General features: G+C 49.7%; 1 protein-coding gene across 1 annotated transcript; it reads left to right on the forward strand.

Moving 5' to 3' along the window:
* Positions 1-19438: 19438 nt before the first annotated feature.
* On the forward strand, positions 19439-21190 carry MIND_01335700 (DUF659 domain-containing protein; the record flags this gene model as incomplete). The annotated part of the gene is made up of 3 exons (XM_037369804.1): positions 19439-19792; positions 19845-20460; positions 20505-21190. The coding sequence occupies 3 exons, from the start codon at positions 19439-19441 to the stop codon at positions 21188-21190; spliced, it is 1656 nt and encodes a 551-aa protein (XP_037213800.1).
* Between the last annotated feature and the right edge of the window lie 2139 nt (positions 21191-23329).

The following is a 23329-nucleotide window of genomic DNA, read 5'->3' on the forward strand; positions in this document are numbered from 1 at the left end:
GACCGAAACCGGATCCTACAGACGGTTTGAGGCTCCGCAAGAACGAAGACCATGCTGACAAAACTCACCCGAAGGACGGCAATGGAGTCGGCAACCTGGTCGGGACGCAGTTGCTGCGCTGTCGCAAAGCGCTGTATCGTTTCCGTTGCATTGCGGCTGACGAGCGGCGGCAGGTCCGTCTCACTGTCGTCGTGGCTGCGCGTGGGGGAGGAAGAGTTTGAGGTGTTGCGGACATGGAAGACGGGCGCTCGCAGTGGTGTAGTTTGTGTCATGGCGGTGAAGATGCTGCCATGCCGACCTGAGGAGCGAACGGGGGTGGAGGAACGAACGGGGGAGGAGGGGTCGGACATGGAGGGAGGAGGGAAAAGAGCCCTCTGCCGACATTTTGGGCGCCCGACGGTGATTGTCGATCCACTCGCGGCTAAACGGTCCCCGTTCTTGGCAGTCACCCTCATGCCGCCAAAAGGAAGCGGAAAGATCCTGGAAGAGAAAGGTGCGTCAGTATCCACTGCGAGACCATCGACTGACACACACCAGAGTGGCTTACTCGCCCCACGGACAGCTCTGTCCTCTGCCGCATCTGCTATGGCAGTCTCCCCCCCGAACGGCAAGAGTGGATTCTCCGCCGTAATGTGCTGAAACACCTCGCTTCTGCTGACCACGGCCGGGCGAAGAAGACGCGTGAAGACGGGGCAGTATTGCGATCAAGCGCCCAGGCGGAGGCGAATCGCTCGACAAACGCAGGTGGCGCTTCCACGCCAACAGGCCCGCCCTTTGCCTTGCCTGCTTGGCGACCCCGAGGCCTTCCCAGCAACGCCCGAAATCGAGATGTGGCGCGATTACGACATGGATGGAGGGGATTTCAGTGCTGGGGACGCGGTTGTGGACAGAAGCGCCATCGATGTGTCGCGATTGGACCGTGAAGCGGAGTTATTGGGCATTTTGGACCCAGAGGGTGTGGCGCAGAGACTCGGGTATGGAGGAGGGTCCTTGGCGGAGGATATACTGGAGAGGGATGCAGAGGACGACTTCCTCGCGGAGTTACTGCAGAATGCGGGTAAGTGCAAAAGCCAAGGGACATCGTGGCACTCACGTAAGATGTGTGGCGACTGTCTCCGCTCCCGCGCCGCGTCCGGTCAAAGCTTGCAACAAGACTAATGCCGGTCCTAGGCATCACAGACACAACATCGGAGGAGATTCAGGCAGCAGGCGCCAAAATACCCGCTCCGACGGCAAAATTTTTCCCATATCCAAACAAGACAGTCAGTTATTCGATTGTATTTTGTGTTGCTCACTTCTGGTACAACAGATGTTTCTGCTCGACACATTAGACAAACTCCCGCGTCTACGCGTCTCAAACTCGTTGATGCGTGTATTTCTGTGGATTCTTCGTGAAAGTGGAGCTCCTGATGTCCCTTCGCTCGAAGGCCTTCGAGCAATGCAGATAAAGATGCAAAGGGAAGCTGGGGTGCCGAGTATTCCATGCCTCTCTCCACTCGGAAATGTCTTCTTCATGAATGACCCCCGAGCTCTCATTCGGCAGGTACAAGTGTCAAACCTCAAGGAATAGTACGCTCTGATCTCGAAATTTGCAGGATTGGGCCAACCCAAATGTTCGCAAGTTCATCCATCTATACCCTGAGATTCCAGAAGATGGTATTGTGCGCGAAATTTGGCATGCAGAGAAGTGGAGGCATGGTATGGATCTGGACACTCTGAGTCCGATGTATGATGCCGGCCATGCACATTTCTATGTCAACGAGCTGGTCCGGCTCAAAGACGGCCGTCTGGTTGTCCCAATTCGCTGGGTCATTGCAAGTGGGCAGGTACATGCAGATAGCTTTCTGGTGTGCATTGATGAGGTTTGTGCTCCTGATAGCCCTGTAGGAATATCACTAAACTGGATCTTCAAGGCAGGCAAAGCCACTGTTAATGATTCAGAAACAATTCTTATTTGTGCAACTGATCTCACCACAAATTACTTTGATCTCAAGGAACGTGGTGAAATACCAAGCTGGGCTGGTGTGTAACCTCTTGTATATATGGTTTAGTGGTGCTAAGTATGCTAGATTTGACAATAAATGCTGGTTATCCAATACGAATGCCTAACCCGATTCGTGATATCGCAGGAGGCTCCCCGATTTACTCCACTTTTGTTGATTTCTTTGGTGACGATGTCTCTGGAAATCGGAGCAAATCCTGGAATAAGCATTGGAATGCCTATATGACACACCGAAACCTTCCGCGAAAACTTCTCATGCAGGAGTTCCATGTGCATTTCATCTCAACCTCTCCACATGCGTCTATCTCAGAGCAGTACCGCACATTTAAATCCACTCTTGAGTCAGTCCTGACTTTGGCATCTATGTAAAATTCACATATTCCAGGTCCACACATACTAATCCAATTTGTGTGAGTGACACATCTGGTGATATCACTAAAATTCGGGTATTTGCAAATGCTGGTCCATCTGACAATCCTATGCAAAGTGAAGTGTCAGGGCATATTGGTGGTAAGGGTATAAAGCTTTGCACGAGTGTCATTACCTGCAAATGCCGCCACAGGTACCTGTGGATAAACATTCACAGGTTTTCTACCTGCGAATGTGAATACTTATTTCCCACGGATATTGAGAATGCAGGTGCTGATTTGGCCCACGACAGGTACCCGTGTAAGCATGATTATGTCACAGGCAGACGATCAGACCGGTGGCACTGCCTGTCACCTGTCGTGACTGGGCTTGCTGCTTGCCACAACCAAGCACCTGGACAATGCTCAGTGGCCGAAAATGCGTCAAAGCATCAGGTGCGCAACAGTATAAAAGCATCTGGGTATACTGACATGGTCAATACTAGCCCCTCATGCCTCCCAAACGAGCACTTGACGCCTCAGCCGCTCACACCTCGGAACCCGCTGCAAAACGCTCCAAACCGCTTTCGCCACAGGAACGCGACCAAGAGATGCTTGCGAAGTTTCTCAGGATCGAGAAAGATCTCGATGTAGAGGATAACGATGCTGTCCTCCGTAAGTTCAGCTCTCCCAAGACGATGTTCCTTACTGAAATTGCTGGGTAGAAGTACAGATTCGGGAGTGGCAGCGAAACGGGACAGACTGCTACACCCACTACCAGAGTCCACCGACGATTGTCATTGGCGAGGACGACGGAGTCGTCCGGTACAAGTTCGTTTGCAAGCGGTGCGTGGTCAGCTCGTCGATGCTGAGCTATTTCTAACATGTGTGTGGTTCACAGCTTTCCCTCGAAGTCCGTTAAGCGAGCACGATATGACACATCGACAAGCAATCTTCTCAACCACACCAAGACCTGCGAACCTGGCCAGAACACTATCAAAAAGTTCACGAAAGGCGGCGACTACAACCATGGGCGCTTCCGATACAAGTTGGCGTTGTGGTGCGCTGTTCGGAACCGACCATACGTCGCTGTCAAAGATGAAGAACTTCGTCGATGCTTTCCGCACCCTCCAACCGAACGTTCGTGGCATCTCCAACTATGCTGTGGAGCGCGATCTCAAGCTAATCGTGGCGCGAGCAAAGCCAACGATCAAAAAAACTCTTATGGTATGCTGTTCATACATTTCATGGTGCGTCTGATTCTATTGCTAGGCAAACCCTGGTGTCTTCCATGCCATGCTCGACGGATGGACGTCTCCCAACGTCCTTTCTCTTGTTGGCTTGGTCATCCAGTATGTCGAGAACGACGAAATCAAGACTTTGCTTCTTGATATGATTCCGTGAGTCATTTCCACCCCGTCTCGATTTCGACTGACTTGTCTGATAGTCTGAGCATCGCTCATACTGGGGTCAACTTGGCAAGAGCCCTCATGGACACACCTATAGTGCACCCTAATACCCTCTAGTTAGAGGGATAGAGGGGGGTACTCTCTCCCTCTAACTAGAGGGGGGTTAAGCCAGTACCGGGCACCCCCACTAAATATGGCTACCAAGAGGGGTCTTGGTAGCGGGGAAAGAGGTCCAGAGGCTGCCATCACCCTCCCGGCTGCCTCCCCGCCCCCGCCTACTGTGCGCGCTGCCCACCGCCGCCCCCATGGCCTCGGCGTCGTCGTCACGATCGTGACTTATGTCACCGATCGCTGATTGACGTCGCCACGTCGCCGCCCGCTGTCGTCGGCCGCGGAGCTTCTTGCCCGCCGGTGTCAGGCACCCCGCCGCCACTGTCAAATAGTCCGCCCGACGTCGTCCTCGACGTTGCCCTCGATGGTGAGCCCAATTCTTCATCATTTTCCATCAAATAAATTAATTTCTGATCAAACTTGATGATCACAACACAATGGCGGTGTCATCATTGCCATCCACTGATCCCGCCCTCCCCCGATGCCCGCCCGACGCACCCGACGTGCCTCCCAACACCTCCGGACCCAAAAATGGAAAAGTTGCGGAATGTCACGAAAACCGTCCCAGTACAAACCGCTAATCAATATCTTCATTCGTTTAAGAGATATTAATAAAACTCATTAACTCAATATTGTCATTAACTCAATCATTAATGTTGTTAACTCAATTGTCTGAATTTCACCATATCTCTCTCAATTCTTCATTGATCTCTTTGATCTCAGTGTTCCTTAATTCTTCTAAAGCTCTCAAATAACTCCATTTAGTCTGAGAAGTGGTGATCTAAAGATAGGCTCATGATCAAGCATTAGGTATCCTTGTGTGATACCTGACTATGTCAGTCAGTACTTCATATTTCCAAATGAGCTGAATATATATGGTGCTGACCCATGCTTGTAGTACTCTAATGACCTCAATATCTTTACTACAGCTCTATATTCTATATAAAATTGTCCATAGCAAATTTTGCTATATAGGCCTTGAAGCATTCAAACTTTACCAGATTCTATAGGGGAATGGGTTAGAAGTATCAGAGAACTTCAAGGAACAGTTTTCTATCCAAAAATAGCTTATCATGTTAGGTGAAATTCCAGAAACTCATATGTCACTCCTTCAGGTGTCACAGGTGGCATACCCATATTACTCAGGGATCTGGTCACAGATAAGCTATTGGAAGGCATTGGGCTGTAGAGGGCCTTGCATTAATCATTCAGCATAGCTACATTAGTCTTTAACACCAGTCTTGGGGAAGGTTAGGCTGTACTCTTCAGAAGTGACTGATGTCACACAATGCTATATGGAAGATTTCACTCCTAGGGGGTTTGTTCTATGGTTTAGATGTGGTAGAGAAGTATATTTAGATATCTGGAATGAGTCTTACCTCTATATATGTGTTGTAATCAAGTATGTCAGTGGTTACACCAGAAGGTAGGGTTGGGATACTAGCAGTGAAAGGGACTGTCCGCACTAAAACACTTGCTCAAAATAAATTTCAAGTATGATCTAAGAAATTGGTATAGGCTGTTAGGGGACTTCAAATTAACCTTAACAGAGCTTCAACTGCTGCCATAGCTATACCAGATGTTGTGCAATGTTGTAATCAGTGTTATCTATACTCAATCTAGTACATCTATAGTTCTGGTACTTAGAGGTGTAGAGACAGATCCTCAAGGGCAGTTGTTATGGATCTTCACACCTTCCAGAAAACCCTCTAACCTTCCCTATATCTGCCCTACAGCTTATGATAGGATGTACCCTAGAGCCCCTGTAATTCAGTGTTGTCTGCTAAGGCTGTGAGGCTATAAATCCATAGAATCATTTATATCCATATGCCCTATGAGGATAAAGTTAGATCAGGATTATCCATCTAGTAATCATAAAGATATCAGTCATTTGTTCCATGTCTTGGGTAAAACATACAATTTATCCTACATACAATGGGTATACAATGACTCCTTAGCTTGATACCGTAGATTGTATTCCCCTAGGATATTACCTTCAAGGTGAGCCCCATATTACCCATTTCCACTAAGTATATTTGAAGATACACTCTAAGTTGGGATGGATCATTTTCCAATGATGGGGTCATATAGACCTAATTGGACCATTTTACAGATGGAAACCTCATGAAGAAAGGCTGACTAGTGATAGTTTCAAGCCTACCAATGTTTAGATTCAAGCCCTAGCCATTGTGCAGTTGAATTGAGTTAACAACATTAATGATTGAGTTAACAACAATATTGAGTTAATGAGTTTTATTAATATCTCTTGAACGAACAAAGATATTAAGTAGCGGTTTGTACTAGGATCATTTTCCCAACATTCTGCAACTTTTTCATTTTTGAGGGTAGAGGGGTCGGGAGGCATGTCGGGCGCGTCGGGTGGGCGTCGGGGGAGGGCGGGATCAGTAGATGACATCAATGACACCGCCATCATGTTGCGATCATTAAGTTTTGTTAGATATCAATTTATTTCATTTGAATTGATGAAGAATTGGGCTCACCATCGAGGGCAACGTCGAGGACGACGTCGGCGGACTATTTGACAGTGGCGGCGGGGTGCCTGACACCGGCGGGCAAGAAGCTCCGCGGCCGACGACAGCGGGCGGCGATCGGCGACGTCAATCAGCGATCGGTGACATAAGTCACGATCGTGACGACGACGCCGAGGCCATGGGGGCGGCGGTGGGCAGCGCGCACAGTAGGCGGGGGCGGGGAGGCAGCCGGGAGGGTGATGGCAGCCTCTGGACCTCTTTCCCCCGCTACCAAGACCCCTCTTGGTAGCCATATTTAGTGGGGGTGCCCGGTACTGGCTTAACCCCCTCTAGTTAGAGGGAGAGAGTACCCCCCTCTATCCCTCTAACTAGAGGGTATTAGGGTGCACTATAGGTGCATGGACACGTTCGACGAGTTTGGTATCCAAAACAAGGTGTGTGGTTCACCGTTCTGTTTCATCCCTTGCTAACCCGTCGTTCTCTAGGTTTTGAGTATCGTTGGCGACAACGCCACCAACAACGATACCATGATGGAGGAATTGGTGGAACGCGCACCTTCCGCTGGGCGCCTCACGTCCTCCACCCGCATTCGCTGTTTTGCCTCGACTTCCCATTCAGGGACTCCGTCTTCTAGTTCGGGGGGCGGTTCGTCGTAGCCGGGTCGTCCATTGAAGGGGTCGTCCTGAGCGAGCTCGAGTTTAACAACGGGAAAGACAGGGTGGAGCTTGGAGTAACGCGGGGGGAGGTCGAGCTTGTAGGCACCTTTGCTAACCTCTGCGAGTACCTTGAACGGTCCGAGGCGCTTGTGGGAGAACTTCTCGGAGGGCCGAGTTGTTCTGATGTCAGAGGCATCTAACCAAACCTTATCACCAACTTGAATATTCGGAGCGTCCGATCGTCTCCGATTGTAGTACCGTTTATACTCGTCTTTGGCTTTGACGAGCGCGGCCTTCGCCTCGGAGACGCCGTTCGCTATCCGATCGCGAAACTTCGTTCACTGACTCCAACTCTGAGCGGGTGCCCGGCTCGAAACCCATTCGGGGGAGCCGACCAGTGTCCGTCATAAAGGGTACCTGTTTAGTGGAGGAGTGAACGTGGTTGTTATAGGCGAACTCAGCGGCAGGGATAAGCTCGTCCCAGTCGTCTTGTTGGTAGTTGGTGAAGATTCGGATGTACTGCTCGAGCTCTTGGTTAACGCGTTCGGTTTGTCCTTCGGTTTGCGGGTGGTAAGCTGTAGAGGTAGCCGGCTTGACGCCAATTAAGCGCCAGAGTTCGCGCGTGAAGTCAGCGATGAACTGCGAAGCGCGGTCCGAAATGTACTTCTCGGGGGTTCCGTGGTGTCTCCAGACGTTCCGATAGTACAAGCGGGCAGCTCCGACCGCGTCTATTGTCGTATGGCATTCGGTGAAGTGAGCGCGTTTCCCGAGGGCGTCAACCACTACCATAACCGCGTCATACCCATGGGCCTCGGGGAGCTCGGACGATGAAGTCCACAGTGATAGTGTGCCAGCGCTCGGGGGGGACTTCGGTTGGATGTAGCTCCCCGTGCGGAAGCCTTCGGAGGGCCTTCGTACGACAGCATAAGTCGCAGGTCGCGACGTAGCGTCCGATATGGCGGGACATCTGTGGCCACCAGTAGTTGCGCGAAACCAACTCCAGGGTCTTGAACCGCCCGGCATGTCCGGCGACACGCGTGTCGTGGCAGAGCTCTATAATGCGCCTCCTCAGGTCTTTGTCTTTGGGGACTACGACCTTGCCGCGGAAGTACAGGAGGTCGCCTGAGACGGCCCACTCGTCCGAACGCGATGAGCGGGGGCCTCGAGCTTGACCTCGGACCTTCAAGAGTTGCCGAGCCGCAAGTGCGACGGGTTCCTCTAGGTCAGGCTCACCGGATAGCGCTTCCTTGATGTCGCGGACAAGTTCGGAGCCAGGCCCAGAGACAGTGACGGCCTCAAGCGCGAACGTGGAACAGTTCGGGGCGTAAGAGGGTGACATCCGAGTTGTCGTCGGAGATACCGTGGTCAGGCCGGGCGGGAGAGAGCATCGGGACGGCCCATCTGGCGACCTGGGGACGTGGTGCAGCGTAAAGTCAAACCTGGAAAGGTACAACGACCATCGGGCTTGCCGACGATTAAGGTGTTGCGCCTTTGGAAGTATTCCAAGTTCTTATGGTCAGTCCAGATCTCAACCGGATGCGCGGCGCCCTCGAGGAAATGCCGATACTCCTCGAGTGCGCGGATGATCGCGAGCATCTCCTTGTCGTGAATCTCGTAGTTGCGCTGGACATCATTTAAGCTTTTGGAATAGAACGCTACAGGGTGCCACTTCCCGTCCGGGGCGGATTGTTGTGAAAGAACCGCCCCCGTCGCATAATCTGAGCTGTCTGCTTCAAGTCGGAAAGGCCGAGAGTCGTCCGGGATCGCTAAGACAGGTTCTGATACGACCGCGTCCTTGACGGCTTCGGCGTCTCCCCAGGTCCATTTCTGGTCTTTCTTGGTGAGGGCAAAGAGAGGTTGCGCTAGGGCCGAGAAATCCCGAATGAACCTGCGGTAGAAATTAGCAAACCCCAGAAACTGCTGGACGTCCTTCTTGTTTTCGGGCGGAGGCCAGGCGGAGACTCCGGCGACCTTAACGGGGTCCATTTCGACATGGTTGTGCGAGATAATGACCCCAAGTAATCGATTGACGATTTCTTGAAGTCGCACTTTTCCTTGCGAAGGTACAACTTGTGCATTCGGAGCCGCCGAAGGACTTCCCGGACGATCTCGCAGTGCTTGCGGAGGTCCGAATGTGCGATAAGGATGTCGTCGAGGTAGATCATAACGTCGCCTGAAAGAATGAGATCCTGGAAAATGTCATTCATCATCGTTTGGAACGTCGCGGGGGAGTTTGTCAGGCCGAAATACATCACCAAAGGTTCGAACAACCCTCGGTTAGTCCGAAAGGCCGCCTTCCACTTGTCTCCTTCTTTAATCCGGACGTTATTAAAACCCCAGCGAATGTCGAGTTTGGTGAAGTAACGAGCGCCCTTGAGCCTGTTGATAAGGTCGTTAATCAACGGAAGGGGGTACCGGTTCTTAATCGTCATTGCGTTGAGGGCGCGGTAGTCCTGGACAAACCGAAGCCCTCCGTCCTTTTTCTTAACGAAGAAGACGGGGGAGGCCATCGGAGATTTCGAAGGGCAAATACGGCCTGTGGCAAGTCCTTCCTCGATGAACTCGTCAAGTTCGCGCTGTTCGAGGGGAGAGATCGGATACACCTTGCAGTTAGCGGCCTTCGCGTCGGGGACGAGTTCGATAGCGTGGTCCCAAGCCCTTCGTTCTGGTAACGTGTCAAAGGACTCCTTGTCGAAGACGTCTTGGAACTCCTTGGCCCAGTCCGGGATCTCCGAAGGCGGAGGGGCCGAGTTACGGGCGAAGGCCTCTGCAAGGCGTTGGGACACTGTACTGCCAGCGCGGATCTCCTCAACTGGGCGAAAGGAGGTGTAGAAGATGCGGTCGCCGTCTTCAAGATGCTCGTCGCCGTCGAGATCTGGTGAGGGCTCCGGAGGGTCCGAAGCAGCTCCGAGCTCGTCGTCAGCATCATCTGGGCCAGCGATATCGATAGCGCAAACAGTGGGGAAGGCGCCCGCAAGTAGTCGTGATTTAAGGAGTCGGAGCCGGCGAACCTCGGCGCGTTCGGTCCGCTCTTCGTCACGGCAGGTAGAGCAGCTGGGGGGCAGCGACTCATTTTCACCTCCTTTGTTTCCCAGTTGATCTCGGGGTTATGCTTTTTGAGCCAGGAGTATCCGAGTATCAGGTCCTGTTTCCCAAGGTGGGTTACAGCCAGCTGAAGCGTTCGAGTGTCCGTTGTACCGTAGAACGAGGTCCGCGATTTGGCGAATAGACCCAGCATCATTGGGGGTGCCGTCGACGTTGTAGACCGGGATGGGTACTGAGAGATTTCGGACTGGCACATTATTCCGGTTGACATATTCTGTGTCGATAAAGTCCGAAGTAGCTCCGCAGTCGACCAGACCCGAGAGGGAGAGCTTGAGCGCGTTCGCAGTGGACTCAAGTTCAAGGGGGAGGTGCAGCGAGTTAACGCCAGGAGCGGCAGAGATGGTATAACTGCCAGGTAGCTTTTTCTCCCAGGCAAGTCGGCGAATCCGAACGGGGGCTTCGGAGGGGGCAGGGGGTGCGTCTTTCGTTTCAGGCTCGTTGTAGGGCAAGGGAGTTGATTCATCATACAAACAAGTGAAACGATTTATGGACGCGAACGAGGGCACACCAGTCACTCGTCGCGGGGGACAAAATCCTCTGCCGGAACCTCCGAATGCGCCTCCGCTAAGGCCGCAGTATCGGACAACCGCGCAAGCAGCTCTCCCAGCATCTCATCGCCAAGTTGCTGGATTACCTCGTCGAGGATGTCCACATGGCGGACGTCGGCGGGGAGCGGACAGTCCCGAGCCAAATGGTTGGGGTCGCCGCATCTGAAGCAGGCTCGACGAGGGGCACCCCGAGCCCTAGTACGATCCAGCTCCATAGGGGCGGGAGCCGGAGGTACCGGGACGGGGGCGCGGGCCGCGGGTGGCACAGGCGGGGCCACCGGGCGGATGGGGAACGGAGTTGCCGAACGAGTGATGGGGAAGGCGCCACGCGGGGCTCCGAAGCGGTCGCGGGGTAGCCGTTCCCTTAATGAGCTTCGCTCGCACCAGGGCTTCATATTGTCGGAAAGCTCGAGTGCGCCAGCCCAGATAGTCACGGAGGTCTGGGGGGTCGTTCGAAGAGGTGATGCCGTTGTTGATCAAGGGGTCAAGTCCGTGGCGGTACTTGGTTACCTTAACCAACGCGTCTTGAAGCCAGCGAGGTCCATCAAGTCCTCGAAGTCGTCGGTATATCCGTAGACATCCCGCATTCCCATGTGATAACCCCGCTTTCCAACTTAGCGGCGCGAGGTCCTGTTCGTTCTCCTCGACGAACGGAAGGCGAAACTTCGGAGAGGAACTGGCTCCACCGAGGGAAGGGGAAGGGGTTTTTGCTCCCATGACGCTCTGCCCATTGCTGAGCAGGTCCCTCCGCCATATAGGACATGGCGTAGCGGACGGCCTTTTCTTCGCTCGGCTCTCCGTTAACTACGAAGGCCTCCGGGGCAAGCCGAGCGTAGGTTTTGACCGCGTATAGGAAGGCACGGCCGCGTTTGCGATCTCCGTTAAACGCAAACGGGGGGTTTGGTCGTAAGACCAGTTTTGAGGCGACAGTAATGTCACCAAATAACGCGTCCGCATCGGGGGCATTCGGAGATGCCGAAGGCGGTTCGGGAGCTGCCGAAGGTGGTGCGGCAGCGGAAGCGGAAGCCTGGGAAGCAAGGTGGGTGAGGATATTGGTGAGGTTGTCTAGTTTCGCCTCAAGTGCGTCCCATGCGCGTCAGCGTCCGGAGCAGCTCCGGTAGACATAGCGGGCGTAAAGACGACAAGAGCAGAGGAGGAGGGGTCAAGTGGCAGGGGCGGTGACGAGGGGGGTACGGACTCGTACTCCGAGCCTGAGTCAGCACCAAACCTGGCAATCTTGACCGGTTAATCCCGTAGAGAGTTTCTTCTGCTGTAAGGGCAACCCTGGAGACTCCGACGAAAGCCTAGCAGGGGAGGATCCAAAGCATGAATAAGACTACAGGAAATACACGGAGGGACCGACCTAGCAGGGGAGGATCCAAAGAGAAGAAACTCTAAGGGTCCGCCTGCTAGGGCGCCAACTATATACTGGTCGTCCGTAACTGCCGACGAGGCGCAGAAGGCCTGAGCGGCGTCGCAGGCTCTGTCCCAAGGTGATCGTTGGGAGGGTCTTGACGGATCGGTGATTGTGCGGGCGAAGGAGGCCGTGGACGATGGTCGGGGTGGGTCGGAGCGTCCGAGGGGGCGCCGGTCGGATGCGCCTCGGATGCGTTCGGAGGGTCCGAAGGAGGCCGAAGCGGGGGTTCCCCTGACACGATCACAGTTCCTGCTCTGCAATTCCAATGCTGTGAAAGCTGTGAATTATACTGATTTTTCTCCTCAGTCACTTTGGGATAGTGGTAAAATAGTCACTGCCCAGTCTGGTGACCAATGTGCGCGCAGCTCCTGGATTTTCACTCATCTTGCAGCTGATCCCGTTTGTTACTTCATTTTACAGTATTTTGTCTTTGTCTCATCTTCTCAGAGTGTGGTCTTTCCAGCACGCATTATTGAAATTCTGCACGGAACCAGCACTAATATTGTGCTAGTGGAACGTTTTCGATGCTTAGCTGAACGGGACCCAATTTATGGAATGCCAGTTTTGACTCGTTCTGATGGAGACCCAGGGATCACTATTGTCTCTGCCATAGTAAGGCTATAATGAACTTCCAGTTGGGTTTTCTGAATAAATGTAGGACATCAAATTCTCCTTTAATGCCCAACATGATTGCCATACTGCTGGTTGTACAGCCACTGGCACCCGGCCAATTATGCAGGAACGTGTTGCCTCTGATAAAACAGAAACTTATATTCAGCACCTTGAACTGGACCAATTCATTCTCAACACTCATGCATTTCATAATGCCCATCTTCTACGTTCCACCCTTCCTCGCTCACTTTGGGCTCCCCTTCCTCTTTTCAATGATAGACGAGCAAAACATGATGAACTTGACCTGCGTTTGCGACAATCAAAGGCAGGAAGCAAGAAGCCTACAGGTCATGGGCCAGATAGGGACAGTGCTGAGAATAATGAGAATGTAAGACAGGGTCCTGGTGATGGTCATAAACATAGTCGCAGCAGTGGACCTGCATCTCGTTCATCACAATCAACCAAACGCCGACACTCACCAACCTCTGCTGATGATGCTCCTCCTTGAAAACGGGGACGTCCAAGGGCTAAAAAAGCGCCTGGCACACTTCCTGCTGTGTCTCTTGCTCTGACTGGCAATACAAGCCTAGCAGCTGGTAGAACCAAGAGAAATACACGTGAAACTGCTCGTCTGATAGCATCTAAGGCACAAGAGGCTGAACACTCAACTGATAGTGATGATGGGGGTATAGACTCAGATACCCTAGAGACAGAGCAGTCAGACTATGAGACTGAGTAGAATATGAATATTTTTCAGTATATATGTAGAGTTGATAATTTTTGTTAGTATAACAGGCCCACATGGAACAAGTGCTAAAATACAGATGGACATTTCATCTCAATTTTAGCTGGAATTTCCATCTAGATTTTAGCTGAAATTTCCATCTGAATTCCACCTGGAATTTCCAGCTGGATGATTTTACTAGGAATCAGGTGGCACCCACCTGGACCCAGAGGTTAACTTATGTGAAGATCAGCTGGAATGTCCAGCTGGCTCACAGCTGTGAGCACTTTGGTGGTGTACCCGGATCTGATATCTTCATAAGATCATGCAGGTCTAGGTTGCCAGCGCCGGCCATCAGGCATGTGCATGCAAATTCTTTTTGACATTTTCACGAAATCATGCAAACGGCTGTAAGGGCCAAAGAAAATTAGGGCCCGAAGGCCCTAAGCCAAGGGCCTAGTTGAAGTGACAGTCTAGGCAAGGGCCTAAATAGGCCCTGATGATCGGATCAATCTAAGCAATGATGAACTTGTATAAATAATGAGTTATCATGAAAATTTTGTATGTGGTGACACAGTGTTAGGGTTATAGATTATACTGGGTAATTTACCTGTTATAAAATTTAACAACAGGCCCTACATAAGAATCACAGAAATATAAAACAAACAATCATGTACTTTCATAAGTGCTTTTAAGTTATCACTAATCCATTCTTTGAAGCGGCGGCTATTATCAGAGAAACCTCCCTTTTGGCTAGGGTTGTCAGGGGAACCCCCCTTTTAGCCCCTTAGAGACATGTCTGATTCCGGTCCGGCCCTCCATCTCGCCTGCACCATCACCGATCTGTCAACGCCCTCCCAACGGTCGCCCTGGGACCTTGCCTGTAACGCCGCCCAAGCCTTCTGCACTGCCCAGCAGCAGCTACAGACAAGCAGTATATAGTCAGCTCCCTAGCAGGCGGACCCTTAGAGTTTCTTCTCTTTGGATCCTCCCCTGCCATGTCATGACCTTGATCTCAGGCCTCCGGAGTTGCCCTTACAGCTATCAGCAAATGCAGGCACTACTGTAATACTTGAAGGTGGCTTAATTATTATATGCAGCAACTTGAAAAACATACTAGCAGTCAATTTTGTTATTATAATTATCCATGCATTCCTCACCTACATATCAAGTCATCATTGTGCTTGATCAAATTTGGAGCAAAAAAAACTAAAAAAAAAAGTGGTATGACTATATATTCTAAAAGTTATAACACTATATTCATATCAGACCATATCAAGACAATATTATCACCTACCTACTAGTAAAACAATCATCTGAATCTAGAAAGAATTGGGAGAGATATTAATAGATCAATAGGTCTGATGGACAATCATTAGGTAGTATATATATACTTATAATATTGTCTCATCAAGAATATTAATCTTACCATTCAGGCATGTTTTGTAGTACTTGAATCAGCTGTATAACCTGGCTAGTTATCAAGATATTATTTTATTAGTTGTTGATCAGCTAGTGATTGGCTAGTGCTGACATGACTGTTTAACTGGCAGGATAGGTTACTAAAAGAAAGTAGTTTGTATAAACAAAATATACAACTATGAGTTTGTGATAATCTGTAACATTCCCTGATGATTGTACTGTTAAATGGTGAAAATTTCCTTCTTTGGAAATTTGTCACACTATCTGACCCTGTAGTGCAACAGCGTGACACAGGCGCTGAACTAAACACAAGTTACTAGTGTGTTCAATTATTCATTGTTAATAACAGATGAATAAAGTGCTATATAAACACTTTATTGGACTTGTGTCTGAATTGTCTAGAAAGCAGAATTGCCTTTTTTAGAAAGTGATCTAAATATCAGCTATGAGTGGACTTGTCGCTTTAAGGTCTTGAATCTGAACTTTATAGCAACTTTATTATAGTATTTATTACAGCATAGGGCATTTAAGCAGTTCCTTTAATGGGAGGTAGAGTGTACCTCCCTTCCTAACCAGAAGGGTTATATAGAATTCACAGGTGCTTTCATTAAGTAACCTATCCTGCCAGTTGAAGTCACTCCGCTAAATAAGTAGGGACCATAGTAGAGATAGCACTAATGTTTTGTTAAACTAAATATGTGTGCACGCGGCTAGCATCTCTTGTATAACATGTCCGCTAACTAGCATTGAAGACATATTTCAAGCAGATGTTACTCTTATAATGAGCAAGATCCTAGGTAGGTTAACGATACAATCTGCTTAGCCCATACACTAATAAACTGCAAAGATAGAAGTGGGGCTTTTACAGTAGACTAGTTGTTGGATATGTGGTTAAAGCTTGTCTAACAAGCCTCCTGCTAACCAATATCAGCAGCATGGAAACCTGGTGGCCCAACTAGGAAACACTGAAGCAAACCAAACAATACAACAGAACCTTGCTGTATTTGAAGACTATGACAGGGTACAGAGGTGAGTGACTAAAGAACATGTGATCTACAGGTGAGTATGTAAGCCAGGCTTACACAGCATCAATAACTAATAGAAACAAATCCAAAGTGCCACTAGAACTATAGTCTCTAACTGAATTTACAAACCAAATGGCAGAAGCTTAATATATTGCTAGAATAACAACTTGATTTATAGATGACTTAAGTAGCATCCCACTCTTGAATATAGGCAGCATGCCCCCTTAGGTCTCTTCAGAAATCTATCATAACTACTGGCAACTTAGTTAATTAACAACTGGCTTATCCCTTTCCTAAGCACCTATATTAGCTTTTACAGACACTAGCCTTTTACACACTGCTAGTAGTCCCTTAGGTAGAAATTCGTCTCATTCTTGTGCTTATATTAGCACAGAACCTTATCCTGCTAAATCTGAAAAGCGCTCGAGTTAGCAGGACTAGTCTTTAATTTTGTCTGGGTCTTAGGTGTCAACAAAGCAGGTAACTAATAACACTTTAGTTGCAAGGCGTCAGCTCTTGCTAAAGTAGTCTTTGTATCTCTATCTACTACTCTACCAGGCTTTATAGTAACAGGCATTATCAGACCTGTTTTGCAAGAAGAGACAGTACAAATATTCCCGCCTATAACACACTACAGCTATCTTATTTATAATGCTGAATAAGTACTAATTTATGACTATAAGATCGACAGTAAGCCCTAGCAAATCTTCTCTAATATAGATGCAGTAGCAGTAAAGTTGCAACTTAAAGCAGAGCAACAACACTTGCTAAGCTGCTACTACTGCACATCACCTTATGCACATGGTGTTATAAACAGAGCTTGATCAAATGATGGGTCAACTGAATGAGTGATCAAGTGATGACTCTATAGAACAAAGTAAAGGGAGGATTTGTAAGATGGTAGGAGTTTGTTACTAGTGTAATAGACAGTTTAAAGCTGCTGGCTTTAGCAGAATGATCCGCCAATCAGCCAGTGGCAGATGGCACTACCTGGCAGTATGGACAATGCTCACCTTTGGGGGTGGCAGAATGACGGCCCGAAATGGCGGATCAATGCAATTTGATATGTGTTTTTGGCATTTGAACAAAGCTTAGAGCTAAGAGGTAGCAAAGCACCTGTCAGTGGCTGGGAGTCTGGGTTATATATATATAAAGTACAATGTACCAGAATTGAATATTCACAACTATCCTTCGCCATGCCTAGAGTTCTTGATACCTTTTACGAAAAGCACTGGGAGTTTGTGGAACAAGTCGAAAATAAATCTGGCCGACAAAAACTAGCATGCAAATACTGCTCCTCAGAACTCGAGCACCGTGAAAATCGGCTTGCCACTCATGCCACTATGTGCTCTGCTGCTCCAGCACTTGCAAAAACAGCGGCTCATCTCCTGATGAAGGACAAGAAGCCTAGTGAGGACGATCACTCGGGGACTAGTCTAGGCAAGCGACCATCTCCAGAAGACGGCGACCTACCTGTGGACGTCGTACAGGGCAGTTTGCCAGTGGCTGCGAAGAAACCGAGGCTCGACGCAACTCCAAAGCAAGCCAGATTCACGGCTTATGCCGACCGACCAATGACAACCGCAGAGACGAACACAGCGAATCGACACCTGCTTTGTGATTTCATTCACTCAAACACAGCATTTGTGAATGCAGACAATATCTTCCTCGACAAGTACTCGCGATCCCTTCGTCCGTCGTTCAGTGTTGCTGTTGAGACTCCGCTCCGGCTGAGCGCGGAGCAAGACATCTCGGCGCTGCGTAAGCAGGCTTTCGTCATCACGCCGCGGCATCACGCGCATCAAACGCGTTCCCGCGCTCAACGGCGACGCGTCCCCGCCCATCTGAGTCCTCGGGCGCGGCCCAGGAACTCGGTCTGACTCGCCCTCTGAGTCATTTCATTTCATTTCTGGTATATAAAGCCCTGTATTCTGTAGTTCAAGAAGTTTTTAGCTCCCCGCATTTATGATCTAAGTTCCGCCGTTCATCGCCGATATGTCCGTCCGGTCCGGAGCCCTCGCCCGTCGCTCTCGCACTATCTCTCGTTGCCTTCGCCGTTGCGTCACTTACACCCAACAATACCACACACTGTACCACCACCAGCCCTCCAAGTCCTGGGTATGGATTGACCCTCGCATATTTATTTAGCTATTGGCTGCTGGGAGTAGTGATACTGACCTATTTTGGGTTAGCTCGCGCTCTCGAGCACGCTTGCAGCGCATCATATTGGAGCCCACTGCGAGGGGCCCAGTCCAGTGCTCCAGGCACTTCTCCCTCCATTTTCAAACACCTTGTCCTGGCTTCGAATTCATACCTCTCTACGTCAAAGGATTCTGATTCTACGCTGCCGCCTTCGTACTCGAATCTTGCGCCGACCATCTCCCCGGTTTCCCCTTCACATTCGTCTCAGGCTGCTAATAGCCAAGCCGCGTCACCGCCTATTGTAGATCCTCCGCATGTCGCATCCCGTCCACATGGCTCATCTATCCCACCGGCGCCTCCCGTTCACCATCCCGTTGACCTCGAAACACATGCCAGTTCTCTCCCGCTCCCGATGCCTGCTCGTCGAGACCGTATCGCGCCAGTTTTCGATTCCGCGCGCCCCCCGAGACCTTGCCAAATTCTTTTCTGACCTCGAGTTCCTTCTCGCCCGTGCCAGCGTCACCGATTCCCGACTGCAAAAGCAGCACGCCACGCGTTACCTTGAGCTTGTCGACCAAGAATTATGGGAGTTCTTGCCCGAGTTCTACGATCCCGCCGCGTCGTTTGCCGACTTCGTCAGCGCTGTCTTTGCGTTGTATCCCGAAGCTGACCGAGACCGTCGTTACTCTGCTGCTGACTTCGAAGCTCTTGTTGCCCCCTTTGCCGCCTCCAAATCTCCATCCCGAGCCGATTTCTGCGTGTTCTATCGCAATTTCTGGCGTGTGTCGTCGTTCCTGCGCTCCAAACGTCGCCTTGCCAATTTTGAGCAGAGCCAAGCTCTTGTGAGAGCCATACCGCCGGCGCTTCGTCCCGCCGTCCACCAGGAACTCGAGCTGCGCTTTCCGGACGTCCACATCGACGACGCGTACCCGCTTGAAGCTGTTCGTGCCGCCATCGACCGTGTATTGCTGCGAAACAAGGCGTCCTCGTCATTAGCTGCAAAAGAAGAGTCAGCGTCGCTTAAGACCGAGAGAATACCACGCACCAACGTTCCCCGCTCGCCCAATGACCCTCCCGCTTCACGTCTCGACTCGCCGCCTTCGCCTCCGGATTTTCGTTCGAACTGCTCGTACTGCAGCGATCCCGCACATTGGATTCGCGATTGTCCCCGTCTCACGTTCGATCTCGCGTCCGGCTTTTGCAAGCGCAGCGCGGAAGGCAAGGTGGTCTTGCCTAACGGCCGTTTCGTCCCGCATACTATTGTTGGCCCGAATCTGCGTGCCCGAATCTAGTTGTGTCGCCCGATTTCCCCAACGCCGTTTGCCGCCCCGGTCGCCGCTTCAGCGCAGAGTCTTTCGCGAAAAGAGCCGATTATTCAGCCCGTCGAGTTGCCCAGTGTGTCGATACCGTTCACCGACGCAACACTATGTCCACGCTCCTACTTGACGCAGAGCATAGCGATGTTCATTTGAAGCTTGTAGAGGAGCTGCTGGGGTGGCAGCGCAGCGGCATGCTCATCATCGACGGGTGGGAGGATCAGCTTCGTCGTGAATTATACGGGGTGGCGGCAGGACGGGTTGGAGACGCGACAATCGTTATGGGCTTGTACGATGTCACTGGACATCGTGGTAATGCCGAGACCGTTCTCAAAACTGCGAAGACTGCAATGGCGGATATGGGGATCACAAACGCGAGCCCGTTTCTTGCAGCTGTCACCGATAATCCCAACGTTATGAAGTGCTTCCGTAAAATGTTAGAGAAGGAATTCCCCTGGCTGATAGTGAGTATCCATCATATAGCAGCTGAGCGATGGGAAACTGACCAAAACCTAGACACTAGCGTGCTGGGCCCACGGGCTGAACACCCTCATCGGCGAGATTTGCCGATATGCTGACGCCAAACGCGAAATCAAGCGCGCCAATCGAGTGGTCACATTTTTCAATGGATCGCACTACTGGGGTGGGCAGCTCAAAACGACAGCTGCTGCGGAGGGAGTGAATCGCGGTCTGAAGAAAAACTGCGAGTCACGGTGGTACGCACTAATCCTCTTGCTGAGAAGTATCCTATCGCATCGAACCCCGCTCATCACACTTGTCGCCCGCGAAGATGCCTGCCATGCCGCAAAAGGGTTGTCTGCTGTGAACGAAGATGTTATCCGAACCGTACGCGACCCCGACGACACATTTTGGCCAATGGTTTCCCAAACTGTTCGCATTGCTCAACCATTCGTTGACGCAATCGCACTATGCGAGGGACGGGCGGCTACTCTCGGAGAGTGTATGCTGAACCTGGTCGAAGCTGCGCGTCAGCTTTCTCTGCTGAAAGACGAACGCAAAGACGATATTGGCTTCAAAGAGCATGCTTACCAGGTTGTCGACAAGCGTTTCCGCAACCCCTCTTCACCGTCTCGCTCTTTTCCTCCATCCGTTGTGTCGCAAACTAGCCGTGGTCGATGTGCCGGGCTTTTTCGTTCCATGATATCAAGAAGACAGCCTTGGATATTGCAAAGAACAAATGGAAGTGGCCGAAGTCGATGTGCAAGTTGCTTCTGCTTGACCTGGTGGAATATCATGGCTGCCGAGAGCCTTGGAACGGTGGAGATCGTGACTTACGAGAGTGGTGGAAGCGTCTTTCCGTCTCCGCCGAGAAACATCCCCTCAAGCCCTTCGCAATGGCAATCAACTCCATTTGCCCGCACTCTGCCGAGATAGAGCGACTCTTCTCTGCTTGTAATGGCATTCAGTCAGCTAAACGAAATAGTCTGGGTGTCGACACCTTTTCAAAGCTTGCGAAAATCCGAAGCAAGCTGGTGGAAGAGGCCAAATCCCACATCCCTGCGAAAAAAACCAAGGTCGTGCAGCAGAAGTCCCAAGTCATGCCACTATCGACCCGAATGACGGCTGCCAATAGCCCACCTCTGGGCCCTGACAGCGCGCAGCCGAGCAAGACCTTCGATGAGGACCTTTGGGATGCACCGCTCGAAGGAGATGAGGATGATGGCGAGGAGGCCACGGAAAGGGCTTTTGCACAGCTTGAAGAAACATTAGATGCTGAGAAGGAAGATGAAGACTCAGAGCAGGCAGCTGAAGACACACCGCCAGAGAATGCAGACTCAGATGAAGAACTACCTGAGCGGCTGAAGGTTGGTGGGAAAAAGAAGAAAAAATCCCCGAGTTAGCTGTTATTGATGGCCGGTGGACGTATACGATTTTAAATTGATCAAGAAGGCTATTGAGTGTGTTGTACCTCGAGAAGAGGCCCAAAAGATCAATGTGGTTCAGGATGATGATAGAGATGACTGGAATATGGAGGATTTACTTTAGATTTTACAAAAACATGATCAAAAAAATTCAATATTATTTCATATCACGTGATGTTGTGCCATATGGCATTAAAGTGGCATTATCGTAGTGCCATAGTGCCAGGCACTATTATTACAAAACCCGTTCTGCCATATGCATTAAATAGACTGCCAAACAGGTAGGTATGTTTGGTGTAATCAATTAGAATAAAAGGACTAGGGTACAGGAGATTTGGCAGGCTACTTATATACTATCTACACCTATGACATCACATACTAGTGCAACAGGTGTCAGACTAAACTAAACTATAAGTAGCTGTTTCTACTGTTAGAGTAAGGCTATGCAACAAAACATAGACATTTAACAGGAACAGTAACAAGCAAGGATGTCATTAGGGCGATGATTGAATTAAAAAGGATAGGTATGTGGTAGGAATTAATAGGGTGTAATACGTAAATCTGCATCCTCCCTCTGGGACTATTAAGCAGCATATTTAAGTCTCTCTCTATGCTACTAAGTCCTATCTTATGCTGCTATAACTGCTATAATTCTCTGGGTATCTAAGTCTAAGTCCATGTATAATAAAATTACGCACTTATCTATTAAGCATTATATTTAGAAAAGCAGACACTTAGGCTGGCTAAGCTATAAGCTCCCTTCTTAATTTCCGTTTACAATTATGATGACTATTACATAACTGTTTTATTATTAAGCTCTTGCATCGGTTCTATTTTTGTTAAACTACAACTTTCGCAATAGCTATTTCATATAGCAGCCAAGACAGGGTAAATATCTTCACTATAAATTAACAGCCATCTTATGCATCTTTCTAGATAATGATAAGCCTTTCAAACATAGCAACAGAACCTTAAGCTTTTTAACTTACATCTTGCAGATAATGTCTAGTAAGAAGTCTAGCTGTTAGATTTTGCTCCCAACCACTAGAACCTGCTAATGTCAGTCGATAGCTGCTTTATATAGAGATGGCAAGGAATTTCCCCCTCAATCTACTCAGTTGTAGAACCCTGTCTGAATCTTTAAGTTTTTAGAACAGTTTCTATCAACATGTTAGCAGATCAGCAGAAACTTGACTTCTTCTGTGTCTAACCTGTAAATAGTGTCCAGTCTAACTTGCATCCTTTGCAACTGTTATCAATTCTGTAAGGGCTAACGCAAAAACCTATTATCTACCTGGCACAATTACTAAGACTATCAAATAGATAGTCCCAAAGTACACCTACCTTACGCTCATCTGACTATCTTCAAAAAACAAAGTGATGATGAAAAGAACTTAACTACAGACTCAGAGGATGACTCAGATAGCTACTTATCTTTGTGCTTGTCTTCTTCTAACTCTCACAACTTACAAAATACATCTTCCTGTCTATAAAAGAAAATATATCTCACTCTTGACAACAATAGGATGTCTCTTAACAATACTTCTAACATTTCCGAACGTTTATTCTGCTATTTACTTAATCTCTACCTTGCTACTGCTTGCGCAGCTAAAGAGGTTTACAATAACTGTCAGACTGCTGCTAAAAGACACCACCCTAAAGACAATATTTTCTTATACTACCAGATTTAGAAATAAGCGCCCTAAATAAGCAGGGTAGCTTCAATCGTCTATGATATGTATATCAACTTATGTATGGTGTATGCGGGAACTTAGGCTGACTATGATACCTGTGTTAAATTTGGTACTGCACGTTACAATGATCAAGGCTCAGCTCGCTAATTTTATATGTTTCCCTGGGTCTATAACTTTAAGCTGTCAGGGGAACCCCTGCTTCGGCCTCCTTCGGACTGTCTGAGCGCATCTGAGGCGCATCCAACCGGCACCCCCTCGGACGCTCCGACCTACCCCAACGCTCATCCTTGGCCTCCTTCACCTGCACAATCAGCAATCCATAAAGACCCTCCCAACGGTCACAGCCTGTGACGCTCAGGCTGCTTAGGCCTTCTGCGCTCTACGTCGGCAGTTACGGACGACCAGTATATAATTGGCGCCCTAG

This window comes from Mycena indigotica (assembly GCF_014461135.1).
Source record: "Mycena indigotica strain 171206Taipei chromosome Unknown Mind.scaff0015, whole genome shotgun sequence".
NCBI lineage: Eukaryota > Fungi > Basidiomycota > Agaricomycetes > Agaricales > Mycenaceae > Mycena > Mycena indigotica.